Below are 20768 nucleotides of genomic sequence, written 5' to 3'. Positions count from 1 at the left end.
CCTTTCTGCAGAATGTGATATAATGGTTAACATTTAAAGACCAGCATACTTATTTTTGAATTTGATGGTCTTCCTCAATTTGGACTTCAGAAATTAAATTTTTGCATGCTTTCTTACCTAACATTTTTTATTATTCTTTCTTACATTCCTGTTATTCACATGCACATTCAATCAGACCCAATTAGCCAAAATCATCTGTGGAAAGGAATGATGCTTAGTTTTCAAATGGTCGTATTTCAGCTATACTTATTTCAGCTCACAGCATATGGGCTATCATTTAAAACTTGCAAATAGTCAGATAGAAAAATAGGGACAACTTGGCCAGCTTTGATATTGAAGTTGGTATCTCTAACGCAGACTGCATGCATGTTACATGTGAGTGCAAAAACACGGGTACAGGATTTGCAAAATATATAAGTGTTTTTAAAAAACGCTTGCATTTGAAAATATCAGATGGTCCTTGTAAAAGGAAGCTAGAGTGACAGAGAAAGAAGCTATTTTCTAATCAGGTGCTGCCTGTACTGTACCCAAGCAGGGTAATCTCATTTGCAAGTAGGTGACCTATATGTCTGGACATACCTGATTATTTATTCAACTAATCAAATTATATTGTGTCATTTGACGATAGGATGTACACACTGTTGACATGATGTTATTTTTTGTCACCAGATAAGGGGAATTGATTCTAATCTATATTACTTTTGTTAGTCATCAACTCTTACACCTAGACCTGCCAAGGGAAGCATGAATGCATTTTGTGAAGTTCAATAGCACACATATCATCAGGTCACAGTAAAGGTACACGTTGTTGAACAAAAAACAGCAACCATCATCACTTGAGCAACTTTTTCTACATACCAGTACTTCAAGTGCCAAAGCACCCTTCTTCCATCCCTCTCCCACCAGCTGGCCTGATGTACTTGCACCATTCCGCCTTTTCTTTTATTTTTTCCCTCTGTCATCACCTGGTTTTAGGAAAAGAAGAGAGCACAGCATGTTAGACTGCATCTGCTGGAAAACCTTGCCTCTTGTATCCCCCAAAGCATTGAAATCTTAAGAATACCTTCTGTTCCCCTGTGTGCACCTGTGATGCCTGTGTTATAATTAATTTCAAGTGGTATGTCATAACCCGGGCAAAAGGCTGTCCTCCTCTTCTTCTGTTTTTTTTTTTTTCTTTGATTGACTGATTCCTAACAATATCTGCTGCAAAGGTCAGTGGACGACTCTGTGGAGATGTCAGCGAGGGGTGGGGGGTACCTGCCTGACCCGCAGAGGATCAGTGACTGAGGCCTCAAAGGATCTCGATATTCACCACCTCCTTTCCCCCCCCCTTTTTTTTTGACGACCCGGTGCATTATTGCAGGGCGATAGTGCTGAGGCCGTGGTGGGAAGGAGGAAAGCTTTTAAAATGCATCATTAGGAGCCGCTCGTGGAGTGAGCGGCGCCTCCCCGGTGACAAGGGCCGGGGGCGCGGTGCCAGCAGCGGCGGTCCTTGCGGCTCCCCGCCGCGTCCGGGGCTCCGCCGGGGCTAGGGGGTCCGGTCCGGCCCGGCCCGGCCCGGCCCGGCCCGGCCGCGCTCAGCCCGCGCCTCCCGCCGCTGCCGCGGGGCCTCCGCGCCCCTCCGCTCCCGCTCAGACCCCGGCGCCGCGGGGGAAGGGGGGGTTGCCGCGTTGCTTGCTGCCCCCCCCCCTATTTTTTTCCTCCTTTTTCCCCTGGAAAGGGTGCCCGGGCCAGTCCGCGCCCCCGGCGCTGCCGCCCGCGGGCAGCGCAACTTGAGCTGCTGCAGCCAGTCGCGCCCCCTTTTCTGCCCTTCCTCCCCCGCCGCCCGCCCCCTTCTCGCCTGCAAAGCGCAAACTTGCGCTGAAACAGCACCGCGGCTCGCAAGGCGACCCTAACTAGCCCATTAGGTGTGATCAACGTACCGGCTGCACGGGATGAAACCTTTCCCCGTCCTGATTGCTCCGGAGGGGAATCACGTCCTGCTTCCCACCTTCCCAGTCTCCGCTCTCCCCGTGCACACGCGCTCGTAATTACTGGCGATGGTGCTAACGCAGCCCTGAGCAAAAGCAGGCTGGTGCTATGGAGAGGGGCGGCAAAGGGAACACCGTTAATTTAAGGCAGTGTGCACGTGGATTATGCTCTTTCTTTTCTGCATCGCCCTATAGACACTGTACGTTAGGCATCAAACTAAACATCAGCGGCTTTTTTCCTAGCCTCTCTCTTTTTTTTTTTTTCTTTTTTTTTAACGGATCACCAGGTGATCTGGAAATAATTGGTGGATCGCTTCGTGGGACGGCAAAATTAGAGAAAGTGGGAAGCAGACTTGTTAACACTGACTCTACGCAAGGGAAACGCTGCCTGACACCGCTTCTGCCGCGACTGCTTCTTACATAACTCTGTATTCAGTGCAGATCGCCTCCCTCAAGGGGGGAAAAAGCCCCGAGTGTAATGTAGCACCGGGCCTTCAGAGCGCCTGCCTCCCCTGCGAGGGAGAGCAGGGGGTGGCAGCAGGAGCATTAACTTCTCGAGCACCGTTTGGTTTCTCTTGAAAGAGCCCGAGCGGTCCCTTTCTTAACCTAATATATTTTTTTTATTTGTTCAGATGACAGTCTCTGGTGCGTTCGCCCCCGCCCCCGCCCTGCCCGGACGGGCGCGCGCGCACACACACACACCTTTTCTTTTCATCATCAGCAAATAAAGATTAGGTGGGCAGATTACAGAAAGCGTTTTCAGTCCTGTGCTGATCTTTATTCCAGAGCCTTTGTGATGATATTGATGATGATGATGGTCAAGTGGACAGTTTGATTTTTGTGTTTGGAGCTAGTTATAAAGAATCAATATTATATCAAGGGGTAACTTTCGTGATAAAGGACTTTAACCACTCTGGCTATTCATCATAAGTCTGTAGCAAGCAGATAGGTCAAAAGAAATTATATTGCACTAAAGAGTGTGTCTTCTTATCTCTCCTATACCAGGGGAATAAGGGACAAGCCGATCGATACAGTAGCTGCTGTATACTTCTTGCAATTATCAATAGCTGATTTCGTCTTTTGAGGCCTGCATCTATTAATACAAACTAATAATAATCTTCTGAGCATATCTGTAGCCAAGGGGATGAAAGTTTTTATACTTGGCGGCACTATTTATATAGCTAGAGTTACTGAACGAGGTTACATCGTGTGTGTGTGTGTGTGTGGTATGCGTGTATATATATATATATATAAACTTTAATATTCATCTCACTAGCCATTTTCAGTAACATACAGATTTTTACAAAGGGGCTACAAGTACTGGTTTTATATGCACATTACATGTACCTGCCTGATTATATGCTGACAGATATGTGTTACGATACAGATTTAGTATTTTGAGATAGACGCCAACGATGCACCTAGATGTGTGAATGGTATGTATACATGGATTTAAAGGTATGTTGCTTGATAATATCCCCATAAGTATGTGTAATATAAATATTCCATAGAGCATGGTATTTAAAATGTGTTGGTTAAATTCATGTATGATCTGTCAGGTTAAAGAACGGAAGTGGGTGGTAATTGGCGTTGGCTAAGTATGAGCATAAGCTTTTGTGTGTATGAATCGATATTTATTTAGATCTAAGAGTGACATGAGATTAAATAAAAGGAAAACTAACTTAAATGTTTAAGGCAAAATGTTCAGACACGATTGTGCTGCAGACTGCTTCTATAAATCTGGTGGTGGGGCTAGTTGCTTTCTACAAAAAAAAAAAAAAATTGTAATAGAAAAGAAACATCTTTATAATTGACATTTGACATGCTGTTTGGGTTAGGCTGTGGTAGACCAAGCACAGATTTCCCTCTGATGGAAACATTTATCATCGTGATTGCTGCAGAGTGGCAGGTGGTGTTATCAATTACTCTTCTCACCAATAATAATATTAGTATGGTAATATCTTTGCTCATGTGAGAACGAATTAGCGGTCAGTTGTTGCAGCCTTAAACAGACAAAATTGCGCTGGATTTAACACCAGGGTCCTCAAACAAAAGTTGTGTTGAAGAAAGGGGGTGGGAAGATACTTCAGCTTGCCAGGAAGAGCAGGAGATGATAGAAAATAAAGTCCAAATAATTGCACGCCCCTTTGAATAAAGTTGCTGAGCAAAATAACAATAGAAAACAGTAGACGGGTTGCACGAAACGTCAGATCCATCTTATCTGCTCGTTGGTAACTTTGATGGGTTTAAGAACAACCACCTTGTATAAAGCATACGGGTAGATGGAACTACTTAAACGCTCTTTGTGAAGTCAATCTTGTAGATAAGCTTTCTGAGGGGTTTTATTCCCCCTGAATAAAGGATACAAATTAAAGCAAACGCATAATTAGGTGTCCCATTAATGTAAAAAATAAAGTAGTAATTGGTAAATAATATTATTAAGCAGACAAAATAATAACGTGTCGCTTCTTAAGATGAAAGCAACATCGCGAAAGAGAAAGACAATTAACAAATTAGATTTAATTGCGGAGATAAAAACAACTTTTGTTTTCCATCATCACCATGCAAGTATTTCAGTAGCCCCCCCGGGCACGGAGAGGGGCGCGGGGCCGCGGACGCAGCTCCCGCACGGGCGGGCGCCCCGCTCTCTCTGCGCGCACACGCCTACGTGACATTTACACCGGGCATCAGTTTCCCCTCGAAGTGGCCGTATTTTTGGCAGCCCAGCTCCAGCGAGTGCGTAACTTTCCGCCCCCCCAGTCAGGCAGACGAAGTAGCAGGGCCGCGGGAAACTTTTGCAGGGCAGCGAGCGGGGGGCGGAGGAGCCGGGCGTCTCTTCCCGGCTCCCCCCGTGGCGTCCCGAGCCCGGCACCGCCGCGCTTGTCGTGGGGGTCCGGGAGCAAAGTTTCCCCAGGGGGAGCGCGGCGGCGGCGGCGGCAGGTGCGGGCGGCTGCTGCCTCCCTCCGTCGCCGCGGCCGGGGCAGCGCGGGCAGCGCCGCGGCTCCGGCCGTTACCCCCGCGCGTCCCGCTGCCGCTTCTGTCTCCCAGAGTGTGGGGAGGGAAGCGGGAAAAAAAGAAAAAAAAAGCGGAAAGGAGAGCGAAGCAAGGAAAAACAAAACCATAAAAATGCATCGCTTGTAACCCTAGAATATGTTAATGTCGAGAGATACAAATCTGGTAATTATGCCTTTCTTGCGGTTGTGTTCTCCATTGTTCATTAAACATTAAAGACGGGATTATTTAATTTTCCGCTTAAAGATTCTCTCGTGTCCCGCAAAATTCATATTAATTTTCGATCATTTTATTTTTTACAGAAAGGCAAAGTTTGGTTTTATAATGCTGTCAGAACTGCTTTTCTATATATATCGCGCCGTAAGAAAGGCACTTTTAAAACGCTCTTCAAGAAATCGCGTGCTACTGGGGGAAACTAGCAGACCCCGAGCAATAGAAAGCGCGAAACTTTAGGGAGGAAATGTTGCTTGAGCAATGACAACAACAAATCCCTTCAGAAGATGACTGGATGAAAATTGACACATTTCTGGTATCAGTGCAATTGGAAAAAAATGCCTGTGCGAGGTTAAAGTGCGTCCTCTCGCATTCCAGGCAAGTGTTTCAGTCACAGGAGATAGCTGAGCTGGTTCACCTAAACCAACTCGGGAGAAATGTACCTCTGCTTTTGAAAGAGAAGCCCTAAATCCAGCTCTGCCCTCGCGGCTGCAGTTTCTGAAGGTTACTTTAACCCCCGCAGACGCTCGCTTTCACCTGCATTCTGTATATAATATAATGCAGCGCGCGCACACACACACACACACACACACATACCGTGTTATTCGTGTGCGCTGTGTGCAATAAATCCCTACTCCTGACGGAAAAAAACATGCTCAATAAATGGGTTCGTCCCCTCCCACTTCATATTAGAAAATTACATCAGATTTCAACCATCAAGATCGCCTCCAGATATTTTAGATTGGACACTCCGAGTACGACAAAACTTTCAGCAAGGGTGGATGGACGGAGAAAAGACACATTAGAATTTCTGTACAGTAAAAAAGTATTTTAATTATAAAGCAGGCAATCATAGCAAGGGGTCTCGTGTGCCCATCTTGCTAAACGAAGGATAAAAAGGTATATTCGTCTAATATCCAAAATGCATTTATTTGGCATTTTAATATTGTTGCTCTTAGGGATCGTGCCTTCTTTTAACGAATACCTGCGAGACAGAAATCGCTGATAGTGTGCATGTCAGCAAACTATCTGGAGTGGCCTAAACTGTCGTCTTTAATTTTATTTGGTTTGCCTGCAAACACAGAAGTGGGGAATAAACCGAAAGCCCAGAGACGCGGTATCACAGCGCACGAGATAGAGCGAGCTCTCAGCGGGGAAAGTTTACACAGAGGAGCCTCCCAAAGAAGCCGAGGTTCGTGTGTTTTAAGGACTCGGGCTGGATTACACGGGGTGGGGGGGCGGGGGGGATGAGGAGGAAATCCCTTTCGCTGATCCTCGCCGCTGCCCCCAGCCCCATGGCCCGCGGCGCCGGCGAGGGGGGCCCCGGCCCGGCCCCGGGGGGCAGCGGCGGAGCCCCGCAGGCACAAAGGGGCGCGGGGCGCGCAGCCCGCGGCGGTGACAGCAAAGAAAAGGGGAAAGCGGCGCGGGGGGAGCCGGGGGGAGCCCCCCCCCGCATACACACACACACGCACACACACACGCACACACGCGGGGCCGGGCGCGGCGCGGCGCGGTGATCGGCGACGGCCGGGTACATCCTAGCGGCGGCTCCCTGCCATGGGAGCCGGCCCGGCGGCCCCCCCGGGCGCCCCCCGGCGCGGGCGGGCAGCGACCGCCGCGGGCAGCAGCAGCAGCAGCAGCAACTTGCGGACGGAGCCGGGGCGGCTCCGCGGCTCTGTCCCGCGGCCCGGCGCGCCGGGGGCGGGACGGGGGCGGCTCGGCTCGGCTCGGCTCAGCTCCCGAGCAACTTGCAACGCGAGAGAGGGGAAAGCGGGAGGGGGAGACTTCCCTCCCCTTCCCCCCCCTCTTAAAAAAAAAGGGGAAGGGGGGGTCTGGGAGAAAAGCTGCTGCTGGGAAAGTGCGCGCGGAGAGGGAGGCTCGGAGGCGGCGGGAGCTGGTCGGGCTGCGGAGCTGGGGGCAGCCCCGGCGGCAGCCCCGGCAGCGCGGCACGGGAGGAGGAGGAGGAGGAGGAGGAGGAGGAGGAGGAGGAGGAGAGTAGGAGGAGCTGCCGTGTGACCCGCACCGCTCCCAAACTTGAAAGTTTATCTGCCCGAAATCAAGAGCCGCCGCGGTGCGCGCACTCCTCCTCGGCACGGAGCGGAGGCATCGATCGGAGGGACCCGGCGCAGGGAGCGGCTGCCGGCGCGGCTGCGAGGAAGGCGAGGGAGAGGGGAGGGGGGATTACCCCTGCGACAACAACAGCCACCCCCCTCCCAAAAAAAAAAAAGACTGGGAGAGGATCGATACTGTTTGCTGGAGACCCAAGGACTTGCTCATCAGCACTCGCGCGAGGCTGCTGTCATTAACTAACAGGACACACAACTGAGCGGGGGGGGGGGGGGGAGGCGTGTCACAAAAAGTCATTACAACCTGAGAGAGAGAAGGAGAAAGAAAAAAAACTTCCTACCAATGGACAACAGGAAGTGACCACCACCACCAACGGGGAGTCTCTGCTTGGAGAAAGAAGCTGCGAGACAAAGAAGGAAGGAGAGGTGAAAGACCAAACTGCCCCAGGTCTTCGGTGTGTGCGAGCGTGCGTTTTCGGGAGGAGAGAACAAAAGTCAGCCGGGAAGGAGAGAAAGGAAAAGAGCGACAGAAAAGGAGACAGGACGGAGGAAGAGCTAAAGACAAGCATGTGAAGATCAAGGGGAAAGCGAAGAGCAGAGCAACACACACGCACACCGAGAAGAAGAAGAAAAAAAAAACCCACAAAAGTTTCTTTTCTTCCTACGAAGAAATTACTCACACGCACACAGAAATCAGATGCCTTGTAGATCGACTTCTGGGAAAAGAGAGACCAGGAGAGAAGAGCAGGCAGAGTGATGTGAAAAAAAATAAATAAAAGCAGGCCAGAAAAAAAGCAAAGAGAGTAGAAGAAAGCAGAGCAAAAGAAACTAAGTTGGGGGAGAGAAAGAAACAAAGGAAGGAAGACGAAGATCGTGACCTCCCCCAACAAGTGAACCTTGCACATATGTTGTGTAAAGTGTGTGCAAAACAGAGCCCTCCTGCGTGGTGTGTGTGTGTGTGTGTTTTGCTGCTGCTGCTGCCGCCGCCGCCGCCGCCGCTGCCGCCGCTGCTGCTGCCGCGGTCGGTGCCTCTTGCAGGAGGCGCTGCTGGTGTCGGGGAGACGCATCATTTGGCGGAGCGAAGCGGCTAATTGCTGCGCCCCATCCTTCATTTACATATGCAGCCTGAGTCCGCTGGAGCCGGGCCAATCCGCGCTCGCCCCCAGCACCATTAATCGCCATGCATTATTCACAATCATAATTACCGAGCCCCATGCGAGGTCCGCGCAGCCGCCCCAGCCCGCAGCGCACACACCACAGCATCGCGCACACCCCGCCCGGCTAATCCCCCACGCACGCATTCACTCACTCACTCTCTCAGTTTGGTTGGTTGTTAAGGGTTGCTTTTTTTTTTTTTTTTTTTTTTGCCTTTTCTGTTGTTGCTTGTTTGGTTTGTTTTGCAACTCGACTTTTATTTGCGAACAGTTATTTCCAGTCCCCCCCTCCACCCTCGATCCCATTCCTCCCCCCTTTCCACCTCCACGTCGCTGATGCCTCTGCAAAAAGCAGAGCCAAGACGCCTCAGTTAGCAGCATGTCTCGTCGAAAGCAAGCGAAACCCCAGCATCTCAAATCGGACGAAGAGCTGCAAGCGGAGGCAGTTTCTGAGCACGGTAAGGACTCCCAGCGTCTCTTTCTCCCTCTCTCTCTTCTTTTGTGAGTGTGTTTCTGATGGAGATAGGTGGATTTGTGATGATGGTGAGCAGGGGAGCGCAGTTACGCTGCAGCGGGAGAACGGGAATTAGACCAGCTGGGGGAAGAGGCAGCGGAACTGAGAAGTTAGCAGTTTAGCCAAGTTTCTGCAGCCCACCCCTTGACTAACCATCCCTCCCAGCAGCTCCCTGCCGGCCTGACGAGCGCTCGTACTGCGGCGGGGCTAGGGCCCTCCCTGCCTCCCTGCCTGCCTCCCGCCGCGCTGCCCGGCGCTTTGGGAAGCGGCGAGAGCGGCACCCCGGAGCGCAGCCTGCCTCGCCCCCCCCCCCTCCTTCTCCCTACGCTCTCCTCTTCTTCTTTTTTTTTTCCTCCCTTTTTTTTCCCCCCTCGGGGGAGGGAGGCTCGGGGCAGGCAGGAGCCATGTTCCCCTGGCCCCGCCGGCAGGAAAGTTGGCGGCGGCCCGGGGCCGGGGCGCGCGGCTGCCCGCGGAGCGGCGCGGAGCAGCGCGGAGCGGCCCTCGGAGGCAGGCGCGGGGGCGGCGGCGTTGGGGGGGACGGGGGGACCCCTCCGCGGAGCCCGAGCGGCTTCTCCGCCCCCCCCGTCTCGCCCCGCGGCGCCGCTTTGGGGGAGCGGGGCCCCGCCGGCCCCCGCCGCCGCCGCGCCGGCCAAGGGTGATTTTCTCGCCCATCCGCCATTCCTGCCCCCTCCCTGCCCGCAGCCTCGGCTTTGCTGCCTCGAGGCTGTCCAGCCTGCTCGGGAGCAAGTGTCCAGATCTGGGAAGGTTTGAGCTGGAATTGCTCGCTCTTTCCACCTTGCTTTTCTTTTCTTTTTTCTTTTTTTCTTTTCTTTTCTTTTCTTTTTTTGAGAAGAGGGTCGCAAGTTCCTTTTCTTTCTTAACAGCCCTTTCCATCACCGAATGCAAAGGCATGCCACAGCCCATCCTCACTTTTTCTGGGCTAAGTTGAGAGCCTCCACTTGAAAGTTTTTCTTTTCGCCTTTGCCTACAGCTCGCCTGCTTTCTTAGTTACTCCCACAACCAAGTGGAAGCCCCTATGTCTTCTGCTTTCTGCTTAGGCCCCTTGCTCCTCTCTTCCCCCCTCCCCCCCCCCCCGAAAAAGAAGAAAAAAGTCATTCTTCTGCTGTAAAACTGTGACTTCCAAGTTACATCTATCTGTAGGGAGAGAAAGGCAGGAAAGTTGAAGCCTGAGGAAGATTTTGACTATTGTATCGAACTTTACAACCTTGAAGCTTAAGGCAGCATGAATCCACTTCATCAGGTTAAAACATCTGTCAGACTGGCAAATCTTTGAGCGAGCACTCCCCACCTCCTCCTCCTCCTCCTTCCCAGGGTATTTGGGGAACGGGGGAGTGAGTCCGCACTGTCCAGGGAAGGTAGGAAGGGGGCCACTGCCGCTGCTTCTGGAAAAAACTGCCCGCTCGGGTGCTGACAGTAACAGGCACACAGAGAAATGCTCCCTTCTGTCACAGCTGAAGACCAAAACGGTGCATTTTTAAATTTTAATTTTCTTAGGAAACAGTAGTAGCGTCAAATAGTGTAGGCAGGCAGATGAGAATTATTATTTCATTATGTAAACGAGGTTAGTTAAACAGTCTCTGCTGGGGTGGGTTCTAGGTTTAAGAATTTATCACTAGTATTATAAACTTTCAAATGCTCAGAATCCATTTCAATGCAGAAAAATAAAACCCAGCCACTTCATTATGATACTCCTGGTGAGTTAATAAATTGAAAAAAAGATTGATAAACTACGTTTTTGTTTTGTTTTGTGAATCTTATCTATGTAGCCATGTCACCGAGATTAGAACAAGAGATATGCTAAAAAGAAACGCTTGCATATGGTGGGTAGATTAAGGACAAAGAATCTTTTTGTCATGGAAATGTTCCCCCCCCCTTTTGGGGGGGGGGGTTTGTTTTGTTTACTTCATCACATAGAATTTCTCACACTTGGTTTGTTTTGTATTGCCCTCAATGACTACATGATCAAATGAATGGATTTATTTCTGCCGAATGAGAAAGACAGTCTTTCCATCAAAAGGACTACATTGCATCCCAGTGAGGAATTTTAAAGCGTTATTATTGTGGTCCCTGAATAGCACAAAATCGGCTTTCACAGCAGCCCTAAAATGCAACAATGTAAATACTTTTCAGCCTTAGAAGGCTGTTATCAAAATGTGCTATGTTTCCTTTTATTAAAACATATTTTAATTAATAGAGTGAAACCCTTCATAGTTAATAATTAACCAGCTAAAGTAGTGCTGTTGTTTTTTCACTTTCATTTGAGAAATGTGAACAAGGTGGACACAGTATACGTGAGTGGAAGGATATCTAGTGCACATTAGTGTATTGTAAATCATTTACATGTTATATTATGAAGCCTAATGGTTGTTATACTGAAAGCAATTTTAAAGGCCAAATATAATGAGTGCTCCAAATCTTGAGAATTAAAACACTTCTTGTCAAGTCAGTCTTCTTCATTTCTATTCACAGCTGTAATCAAGATATTGCTACAGTTCCTGAGCATATTTTGCAACAGGCCAAAAATAGTTTGCACAGTACAGAATAGACAGGAGCCTACTTGCAGTATTTAAAAAGCAAACTGTTTAAGCAGTATTATTTCATATATGTAGCCTTTTCATTGATTTGGCTATGTTTCTCTGCAATGATGGAAGTTTTTGTTAACACAAGATTAAGCAAATGAAGCTTATTATTTATTTAATGAAATCATGTTCAATACCACTTCAAAATACATTTTATTAAGTGAGGCATTTTAAACTGCTCATCCCATAAGTATAGTCCTTCGAATGAAAGGGTGTCCATAGCAGTGAAAAGAAGCCTGACAGTTTGGAAGATAAACGTTAGGCCATTTTTTAAGTTCGCTGATCTCACCATAACTTTAGTGGTAAGGCTACTACAGAAGTTTTCGAAACATAAGAAATAATTTTGTAGCTAGCTTGGACTGCAACATAATACATCTGCATTCTAACAGGGCAACGTCATGACGGTGAGAAACTGTTTGAAATCTGAAAATAATTGGCAATGCCATTAACTACAAATTTACACTGAAGATTGTTTAAAATTATTTGTTGTAAGTGAAATGCTAAAATATTTTAATAATTTCTAAAGAAGTGTTAGCAAGCAGCTAGTGATGATGCATTATTTTAATTGCAGTGTAGAAGAGTGAACAAAAGATGCCTATTCAAAAAACACTTTGAGGTTATTAAATTAAAAGATATGATGGAAATAATTTAAGAATAGCAGCAGAAGGATTCAAGGGACTGCCTGTAGAATACAATAATCTCAGTTTCTCAGTAAATGTAAAAGCTTTGTAATATCTGGAATTACATTTCTAGCACACTTCCGTAATTCAACAGATTACAAGCAAATCAGAATTATGATGCTCTCCTAAAACCAATAGATACAATGCACATAACTTTTACTCTGATCAATTTACCATATTAAATTAAGGATATGGCTTTTTTTTTTTTAAGTAGGCATAATTAAAGTTGTTTTTTGTTGTTGTTTTGGGGTTTTTTTTGGTAATGCTGAAAAGTGGTGCTTATAGTTTACAAGTAAAGTTCTGGGAACGGTAATGACAATTGATGCTTTTGACTTTTCACGCTAAGTTACTGGCAAAGATGCATCATTGTTTAGTGTGAGGTAAAAGGGGTAGCTTATGGGCAACTACATAATGACAGTTTTCTAATATGTTTTTTGCAATCATTTTTTAAATATTGGCCCTGGGGTTTTTTTGCTTTTTTTTTTTTTAATTCTTGCAGTATGTACAATATAATCTAAACTATTGCTTCTTTTTAATATTGACAAACTGGAATTAGACCATGTAGTTTTGAACAGGTAGTAAATGCACTCCATATTCTTTTGGAATTATATACCCAGACACACATGCTGTGCTACAGAAATGACAGTTTGCTATGGAGCAACCAACTTCATATGAGTATGTGCACTGTACATGTGTATATACATGGTAAACACACATTTTTGAAGGACATTCCTTCATACAAAAATAGAGATTATGCCACGTCATTTAGACATTACTGTCCTTAAAACTTGAAAAGTCATAAGCAGCCATCAGTAAACATAAAACTTACATACATTTTGCAAATGTTTGTTCTGAGGCAACAATACCAAAGATGGCTTTTTGATTTCAAAAATAAAGGCCCAAGAAGTATTACTATAAATTGGCCCTTTGATAAGAAAAGGTTATTGAAACTTTATATAAATATTTCAGGAGTTACTGTAGAGACTTAGCATTCAAACTCTGTAACATCTGTATTTGCCTCATTTTTTAGTATTCTGATGATTTTGATCAGTGTTAGCGATAGAAAAATCTTTGGATCGATAAGGAAACTGCAACAACCAGCCAGTTTGCTAGGTATGTATAACAATGAAAGTAGACAAAAGTGGTTCAGATTTTATCTAGGCTGCTAATCTCGAGGAACTTTTGCCATCTCCTGAAGGAGACACTAAGGCTATTTTTTGGAGTGGGAGGGAAGAAATTATAAAAGGTGTTAGTCTAAATTCTGTGTAATTAAGCTAGTAATATGCATATATTTAGCTGTTGAAAATTACTTGCACTTGCCTAAAAAAGACGAAAAGATACAATTTGAGAAATGGGTGGCATTAAGGAAATGATTAAAAATAAATTAATGAGCATTAGTGCCATTTCTGAAAAATAGTTTGAGTCATGGGAAGATTTTCTGGGTATTTTTCCTTCATTTGATTTGTTGACTGCCAAGTCAGGACAGGCGTATCTGTTGACTATCCATCAGTCAGGACATGAGTCAATCAGTTTTGCTGACAGTAAAACAGGTCTGGTATGACATTAAAATAGTTAAGTACTAACATGTTATACAAAATAAAGCATGCAGGAAAAAAAAGAATTATATTTGTAATATGACAGTAATTTGCTATAAATTTTTCAGAGGAAGTTTGAGTAAATCTAGTTTCAGTAGTACATTTTTATTAAATTGCACATTTCAAGAAAAAGGGCCAAAATCTTGTTTCCTTTACCTTCTCCAAATTTCCTACTAAATGTAATGAAAGTCTTCCAGTAGTAAAAAGATGGGAACTGGGGCCAAAATGTACTTTTAGGAGCCGGTTCAACTGTAATGCTGTTGGAGATGGAGTCCATCTCTTGTTATGGGGGAAAACCCCTGAAAAATCAGAAAAGCCGGAAAAATCATTGCCTGAAAGCTTGACAGGAAAACGAAACGAAACACATTTTTGAAAACATGTTTGTTTCAAGTAGAAAAGTGAAAAGAGAGTGGACTGAAGAGGGGGCCTTTTCTAATCTCCTATTGCTGTAGCTACAGCACGCAGGATGAGCGCGCTCGAACGTTTATTCCTTGGCACACTTGATCTTTCAGAAAGGGCATTTTTGAAACTCTTGCGGTTCATCTTCCCTAAACGTAGGGGGTTTTTGTTTGTTTTTTGTTTGTTTGTTTCTTTTTAATTCCCCACTCCCTGAAAATTCGGCCCCGGTCCCTGGTTGCCCATGAAGCCAAACCGCGGCACTCGTTGGCCAGCGAGCAAAGGCCACCGGTGCATCTCGGTGGCGGGGTGCGGGGGGCGGTGGCGGGGGGCCGGCGCACAGCCGCCGGGGGCCAAGGTGGGCTTGTGCGGTGCCAGCCTGCTCTGCGAGGCCTGGGGCTCCCCTAGGGTGGGTAGTTAGAAGTGCTTTGACAAGCCTTGCTGATTTAACCTTTGCCTGCTTTGCCCTGCCAGGGGTGGCCGCTAGATGTCAAGCTCATAATATAATTAGTACATCTGTGCAGTTGACCTTGGCAGCCCGGCTTACCACTGTTCTCTGAAGTGTTAACACTGAATTTGAGTGTTAACTAGAGATCCCCGAGAGTTTGCTACATGCTGTAGAGCTTATCTCATGCCCATCTCGCGCGGCACAAGTGTTTACAGTCCTTCAAGACGGGAAAGGTTTCCTTTTGTGAAGCCTCCCATTCGGAGCTGCTTAATTAACCCTGCAGGTGCCACGGTCACTTTGCTCCAGTTAATTGAAGTCGACTTCTTATTGCGCATTTCAGCAGATCTCGTCAGGTAGCACCACTTGCACCTTTTTAGGGTGTGATTTTGGGGATGTGATAAACGTCCTGCAGACAGGACGTGAGGAGCGCTGGCGGGTTTGCTGAGCTCTCTGCGTCAGTTTTGCCAGGCAGCGCGATGCTGTGGGTGCAGCATGGTGGACGGGCAAAACGCCTGAGCTGCCCGGTGAGTGCTGAGCCGCTTCCAGTTTGCGCTCCGAGACGTTCTTGCACACACGCGAGGGATTTTTCCTGAGAGGAGCCGTGGCATCGACTTCAGCGTCCGCAAGGTCGGTCCTGAGGTGCCTGGGAGATGCAGGATTGGGCCCTTACACTGGCTTCTCTTACGACGATCCTCTAAACACACATTTGCCCCTATTTCCAAGGGTGTTCAGAGAGCAGCTGGCTTTATTCTGCAGGGTTACAATTACGTAGTTAAAGGTGTGCTTAAGTATATACTTTTTGAAATAGCAGAGCTGTGTGGAACCTAGCACTCAGTGTCAGTCTTCTAGTTTGCTGCTTCTTTTTTTTTTTTAATGACTTTTCCATATCAGCTGTTAGAAGAACCGACCTTGAATTTTAGGATTCCCAATAAAACTTAGTGTGCTTCACAAAAACTCAGTTTCCACAAACATGAGCATATTTGTACGCAAATCTTACACGCCTCAAGACAAATGTATACATGCCCTCGCAGCCAGCTAAAGAGCTGTTCATATGATTTTGGAAAATGTAGCGCACATCTTATTTAATACAGTATCTTGCACAAATATTCAAAATGGTTTGTGAACATTGCATCTGCTCCACATCTGTGTACATGTATAAAGGCAGCAGTGTTTTAGATAACTAGTGCTTCACCGCACAGATCAGAAACTGCAAATGTTTTAAACAGAAGACAGTCAGTGACTGTGCCACAGGTGGCTGTTACTTAACAAATTCTGAGATTTAGGCTACTGAACAGATCAAATCAAGTGTGCCAGGTCAGTACAAGTTTTTGCATAGCAAGAGTGCCCTCCACTGTTCAAATCCATATTAACAGCTTTTGTAGTCTGAGAAAAAGGACAGAAAATTTTTCTATTGAGTCTGGAATTTCTTCTACATTGTTAAACACAGTAGGGGTCTCTATTTGTCTCCTCCTGTTTCACAGCTTGGGCTCAGTATGTGATAATTCATCTTTCTTTATGGGATTCAAAGCTATCATAAAGAGTTAAAAAGAATTAATTTGCAAGAAAATAAACGTGTTCTAACAATTTAAGAAAACTTTCTTTAAAAGCTCTGTCAATTATAAGAAATGATGAAACCAAGGAAAGAGTAATACTGTTCTTCTCAAGGATCAATACATTGTTATAAGTCTACTGTTTCAAAATGAAGATATTTTTGAAACAAATTTATGTTTCATTTTTATATTATTTTTTATTTTATTTAAATTGCTCCTGGGAAAAAATAAGTTTGTGTATTCTGATGGTAAAAATAGCACATAATTGTCCTGAATCTGTGTGCTATGCTCAAAGTTTTATTTATAATATCACTTGTTTACATATACAAGAAATGCTACGAGCTGCACTTCAGAATGATTATTAGTTTTGAATGCGAGAGGTTTTTACATCTGTCCTCATAGTTAGCAGACATCTTATCTTTGGCTGATGATAACATATGTAGGGTTTTTTTCTGAAGCTTCTTCTCAGTTCATATGTTGCTTCTCAGTGAAAGATCAGTGCTTCTGTTTCTTCTTGAAAGAAATTCCTATATTTAGAAAATGCTAATTCATTCTGAATTATGCAGATCAGAAGGACTGAAACCAAGTTAGAAATTATAACCCATGCAACATTTTTCCATGCTTTCATTTGTATTATTGCATGTGATCTAAAAAGAAGTCTGAGGAAAATATTTTATTGACACGTTTGTTGGATTCCTTTGCAAGTAACTTCTTTGACTTGGATACTTCAGGAAGGTATTGGCAATTTGAAATAGATTAAAGCCTAGAAAATGTTGAGTCTCTTATGAACCATATGCAATTTGAGGCTTCTGTGATACTAACAGAGTAACAAAACATAACAAAATACAGAACTGTCAGAGAATATTACTTCAGACTGTAAGACAGCTTACGTAAAATAATTGAAAAGGTACTTTACAGGTCATTTACATGTAAAACTAGAAGCAATTTAATTTAAGACAAAACCAAAAGAGCATGGAGCAACGATGAAACAGAGTGGAATCGGTTTTGGCTTCTTCCACACTGTAAGCAGTTGGTCCTGAGAAAGGTGGCATTTAATAAACAGTATACGTTTTAGCAGTTAGCCTGACTAGAATGTAATGTTTAATTTAAGTCTCTTTCACAGAAGTAAATGGCAGTATTTCTGGAGGATCTGTTTATTATATTTCTCCTTGCACATCATGCAAAAGGTTTTCCTCTCACACAGAACAGAAGAAAATACACCTGCAGTAAAAACACAGGACTAGTAAAACCACATTTACAAATCCTGCGTGTGTGTAGTCCACAGCTGTGGCAATTTTTTTTTAACCTTACACGTTTCCTAACAGTAACTGAGGGAATCACTGCACCCCACTCTTTCCCTCTGGCTGCGAGAAGGAAGGTTCCTGGTGCGTTGCACGTAGGTATGCCTGCCTCCACATAAGTAGCATTTGATGGCTACGCTTTGTGGCACGGGCAAAGCAAAGTTCCCCCAGTCCCAACGCCTTGTACCTCCCGCGCTGAGTCAGCAGGGGAAGTATCGCAGTCCCAAAGTGACTTTCTCAAAAGACCTTAGCTTGAATTTTTGTAGGCTAATTTTAGGGCCAGACCCCACTGATGCAAGCTGACTGAAGTCTGCTGGAGCTGCCGCAGCTGCGTGGCTTTCCGCCTGCTTAGGATCTGGCCCTGTGTACCTTCTGAGAGATGGTGGCTGCAATTTTTCACCTGTTTTCATAGGGTAATCTTTATGTGCTGTAATTCATCTTGCATCCCATAGCAGCTTCAGATCACTCTGTTAGCTGTTAGACTGCTAATGAGAAAAAAAAAAAAGAGCGAGGTTATTAGTGGCTGAGATCCTGACTGCTTGACAAAACTCCCATTCAACACCTTTTGTGTAAGTAAGAACTACAAAAATTCAGCCCGTGTCTATAAGATTAAGCAACTCCTCAATTAATTCCCCAGAAGTCCTTGAAAATTTTACTGCAACACGTCCTCACTGTAATAATTAAAATGATTTTAAATTTTTGCTGAAGAGAAACAAAATGATGAAATCCTTCATTACTTAATGGATGTAATCACTTTGTAGTATATGAGAAAATTAAAGCAAGTTGTAAAATATAAGCAAACATAGAAAAATTACAACATTTTTCTGTAGAAAATGTAAGCTGAAACTAAAAATAAAACCAACTTTCAGCTTAACATTTTAACAGCTTTAAAAATTTTTAATAATCTGGAGTCATGGTAAAATCTTTATACAGCTTTTTGTCATTCATAAAGTGCTAGAATTTAACAAACGACAAAAATATCATTTAACTTGAACCAGAGGCATCTGCTTTTAAGCTTTATTCCCTATTGATGTGAATGAGGGCTTATGCTTCAAAAGTAACAACACAGTATGGTGCTTCATATTAATAACTACTAATAAAAGGGATGTTAAAAATCTAATTTGTGAAATATTGAGGCAAATTTTATTTCCCCAACTTTTTTAAAATGTATTTATCAGTATTTTAAGTATTTATCAGTGGCTTTTTTAAAGTATTTATCAGTATTTTCAGTGGCTTGCTTCTCCCTCACCCTTCCTAGAGTGCTTGTTTGGGGCTAAATCACAAAGACTGTTGGTTGCATGACCAGCTCTTACTCTTTCAACGCCATTAATTTCAGTGGTGTAAAGGTTACTCATATGAGTCTGGGTTGTTGGATGGGGCCCGTAGTCTGCGGTTGTGTAAAGCATCCCCGTGGTCCCAGGCAGCACTGCGCAGCAAAGGAATCGTCATCCGTGGCAAAGCAGAGCTTCCTTTGGTGTAACTGGTGTCACCTGCTTGCTTACCAGTACAGAAAAGTGCAGCTTTGAGAGAGATTAACTTGTCTGACCGTGTAAGAAATGCCCAAATAATTTATCCTAAATAGAAAATGTTTGTGAGGTTCTCTGTGTGTTTACTTTGAAGTTGTTTTGGATGAAAAAAAAACCAACAATATTGTCTTCTAAAATATTTTTAGAAGCAGCCTTTGAATATTTCAAGACAGATGATGAGATGGATATACTTGGATTTGTTGTTTGAAAAGTATTCTCGGTATTTTTAGGGTCTGGGAATTGGGAAAAGGAGGAATACAGGGTGGTATTAAGAAAACGGAGCTGTAGGTCCCCTGCTAGTCTGGATGCAATCCTGGTCCCACTGAAATTGCTCGCAACTAGCCCTTGGTTTCAGTGCAAACTGAGCTGAGCGCTGAGCGCCTGAGAAATACCTATACTGCTTTATGCTGTTTGTACCTATTCACTTGACAAGTTCTATTTCAAATGTAAAATGCCGCTTCATTGGACTTGTACATTAATGCATGAGACTGGTTATTATCTCCAAAGCCTGAAGAGGTCCGTACTGCTGTCTCCTGGCAGTGTGCACCAGCAGAGGTTTGTGCCGGAAGCTCATGTACTGTACGTACTGCTTACGGCACGTAGAAATCATGAGGCTGTCTTCTAATGCAGCCAATAATACCTGTTTTGAAAGCAGATTGTAAATTTTTCACATTTGGGCTTGGCACTTACTGTTCCTGAAATAATTAGCTTCTAGGGGGTTGAGCCGCTCATTGTAGCCCAGAGGACAGCCATGCTGGAATGGCTCCGTGGCCAGGATCCACCCCACATTACTTCAGCCTCTTGCGCCAGGTTTATTTAGAGGAAACTCTCCTTAAACCAAAGAACAGCCAGTGAGAGATTAAAAGCTAGGAGAGGAGCTGCGCAGCTCGGGGCTTCCTTTAGAAGCAGACCTCCTTTGCTACCACACTAAAATAATAATAGAAATAATAATTGACGGCAGCCCTTACTCAGCCCACCAAGCTTTGGACATAAGCTTGGAGAAATGTGCTGGTGAAAGCCTCACACGGGACGGGCTCCCGCAGAGCCCACAATAGCAACCAGGGAGCCTAGCAGGCTCTGAATAAGGACCAGAGGATCGGGCTCCCAGATAGTAAAAATGTAAATCTGTAATGTAAATAAAGCTTTGTTTGAGTTGTCTTAGTTCAGCAAGACTCTGGAGAGAGGCAAGAGGTTGGGTGCCTCGGTAGTGCGCACTCTGTGTGCTTTCACATCGCAAAAGCCGAAGCACGTACTGAAAATGCTGTTGGAGAGGCTGCTGAAGTTAGTCGTTTTGGTAGGCTTTGGATTTTGCAACATGCATTTCAGGATGCCGGTGGCCAGTAATACTTCTGCTCTTTTTCTGCAGTGAATCACGTTATCTTTTGTGATATTTTTGTAGTACAGTGTTATGGTTACACTTGCACAGAATCATTTACTGCAAGGATTAGCCTAGTATTGTCTAGCAGCTGTATATTATAGATCTTAACCCAAACAGTGTAGCAGCTTCAATACTGTGTGCAGAAATCCTAAATAATATTAGGCTGGTTTTAATTACATTTTATCCCCACCACCACTACCAAAAAGGAAAGACAAAATCCAGCAGTATTTGAAGAGTTTTTCTTCTTAGCTATTAGGTGCAGTAGAATTTTTTTGTAAATATTTCAAATCAGAAAAAAGCATTCTGTAATAATTTCTCAATAGAAAAAGCATGTCTATTTTATAGGCAGGCTACTTAAACTATGT

General features: G+C 44.9%; 1 protein-coding gene across 1 annotated transcript in view; it reads left to right on the top strand.

The window, feature by feature from the left end:
- The first annotated feature begins 8794 nt into the window (after nt 1-8794).
- Nucleotides 8795-20768, top strand: part of SALL3 (spalt like transcription factor 3) — a 19353-nt gene continuing 7379 nt past the window's right edge. Inside the window, exon 1 of the mRNA XM_067292398.1 lies at nt 8795-8873. Coding sequence (XP_067148499.1) covers nt 8795-8873 — 79 coding nt within the window. The remainder of the gene's footprint in view (nt 8874-20768) is intronic.

The sequence above is a fragment of the Apteryx mantelli genome, chromosome 2 (assembly GCF_036417845.1).
Source record: "Apteryx mantelli isolate bAptMan1 chromosome 2, bAptMan1.hap1, whole genome shotgun sequence".
Classification (NCBI taxonomy): domain Eukaryota; kingdom Metazoa; phylum Chordata; class Aves; order Apterygiformes; family Apterygidae; genus Apteryx; species Apteryx mantelli.
Note: the sequence above shows the minus strand (reverse complement) of the source record. Positions and strands in the feature narration are given on the sequence as shown.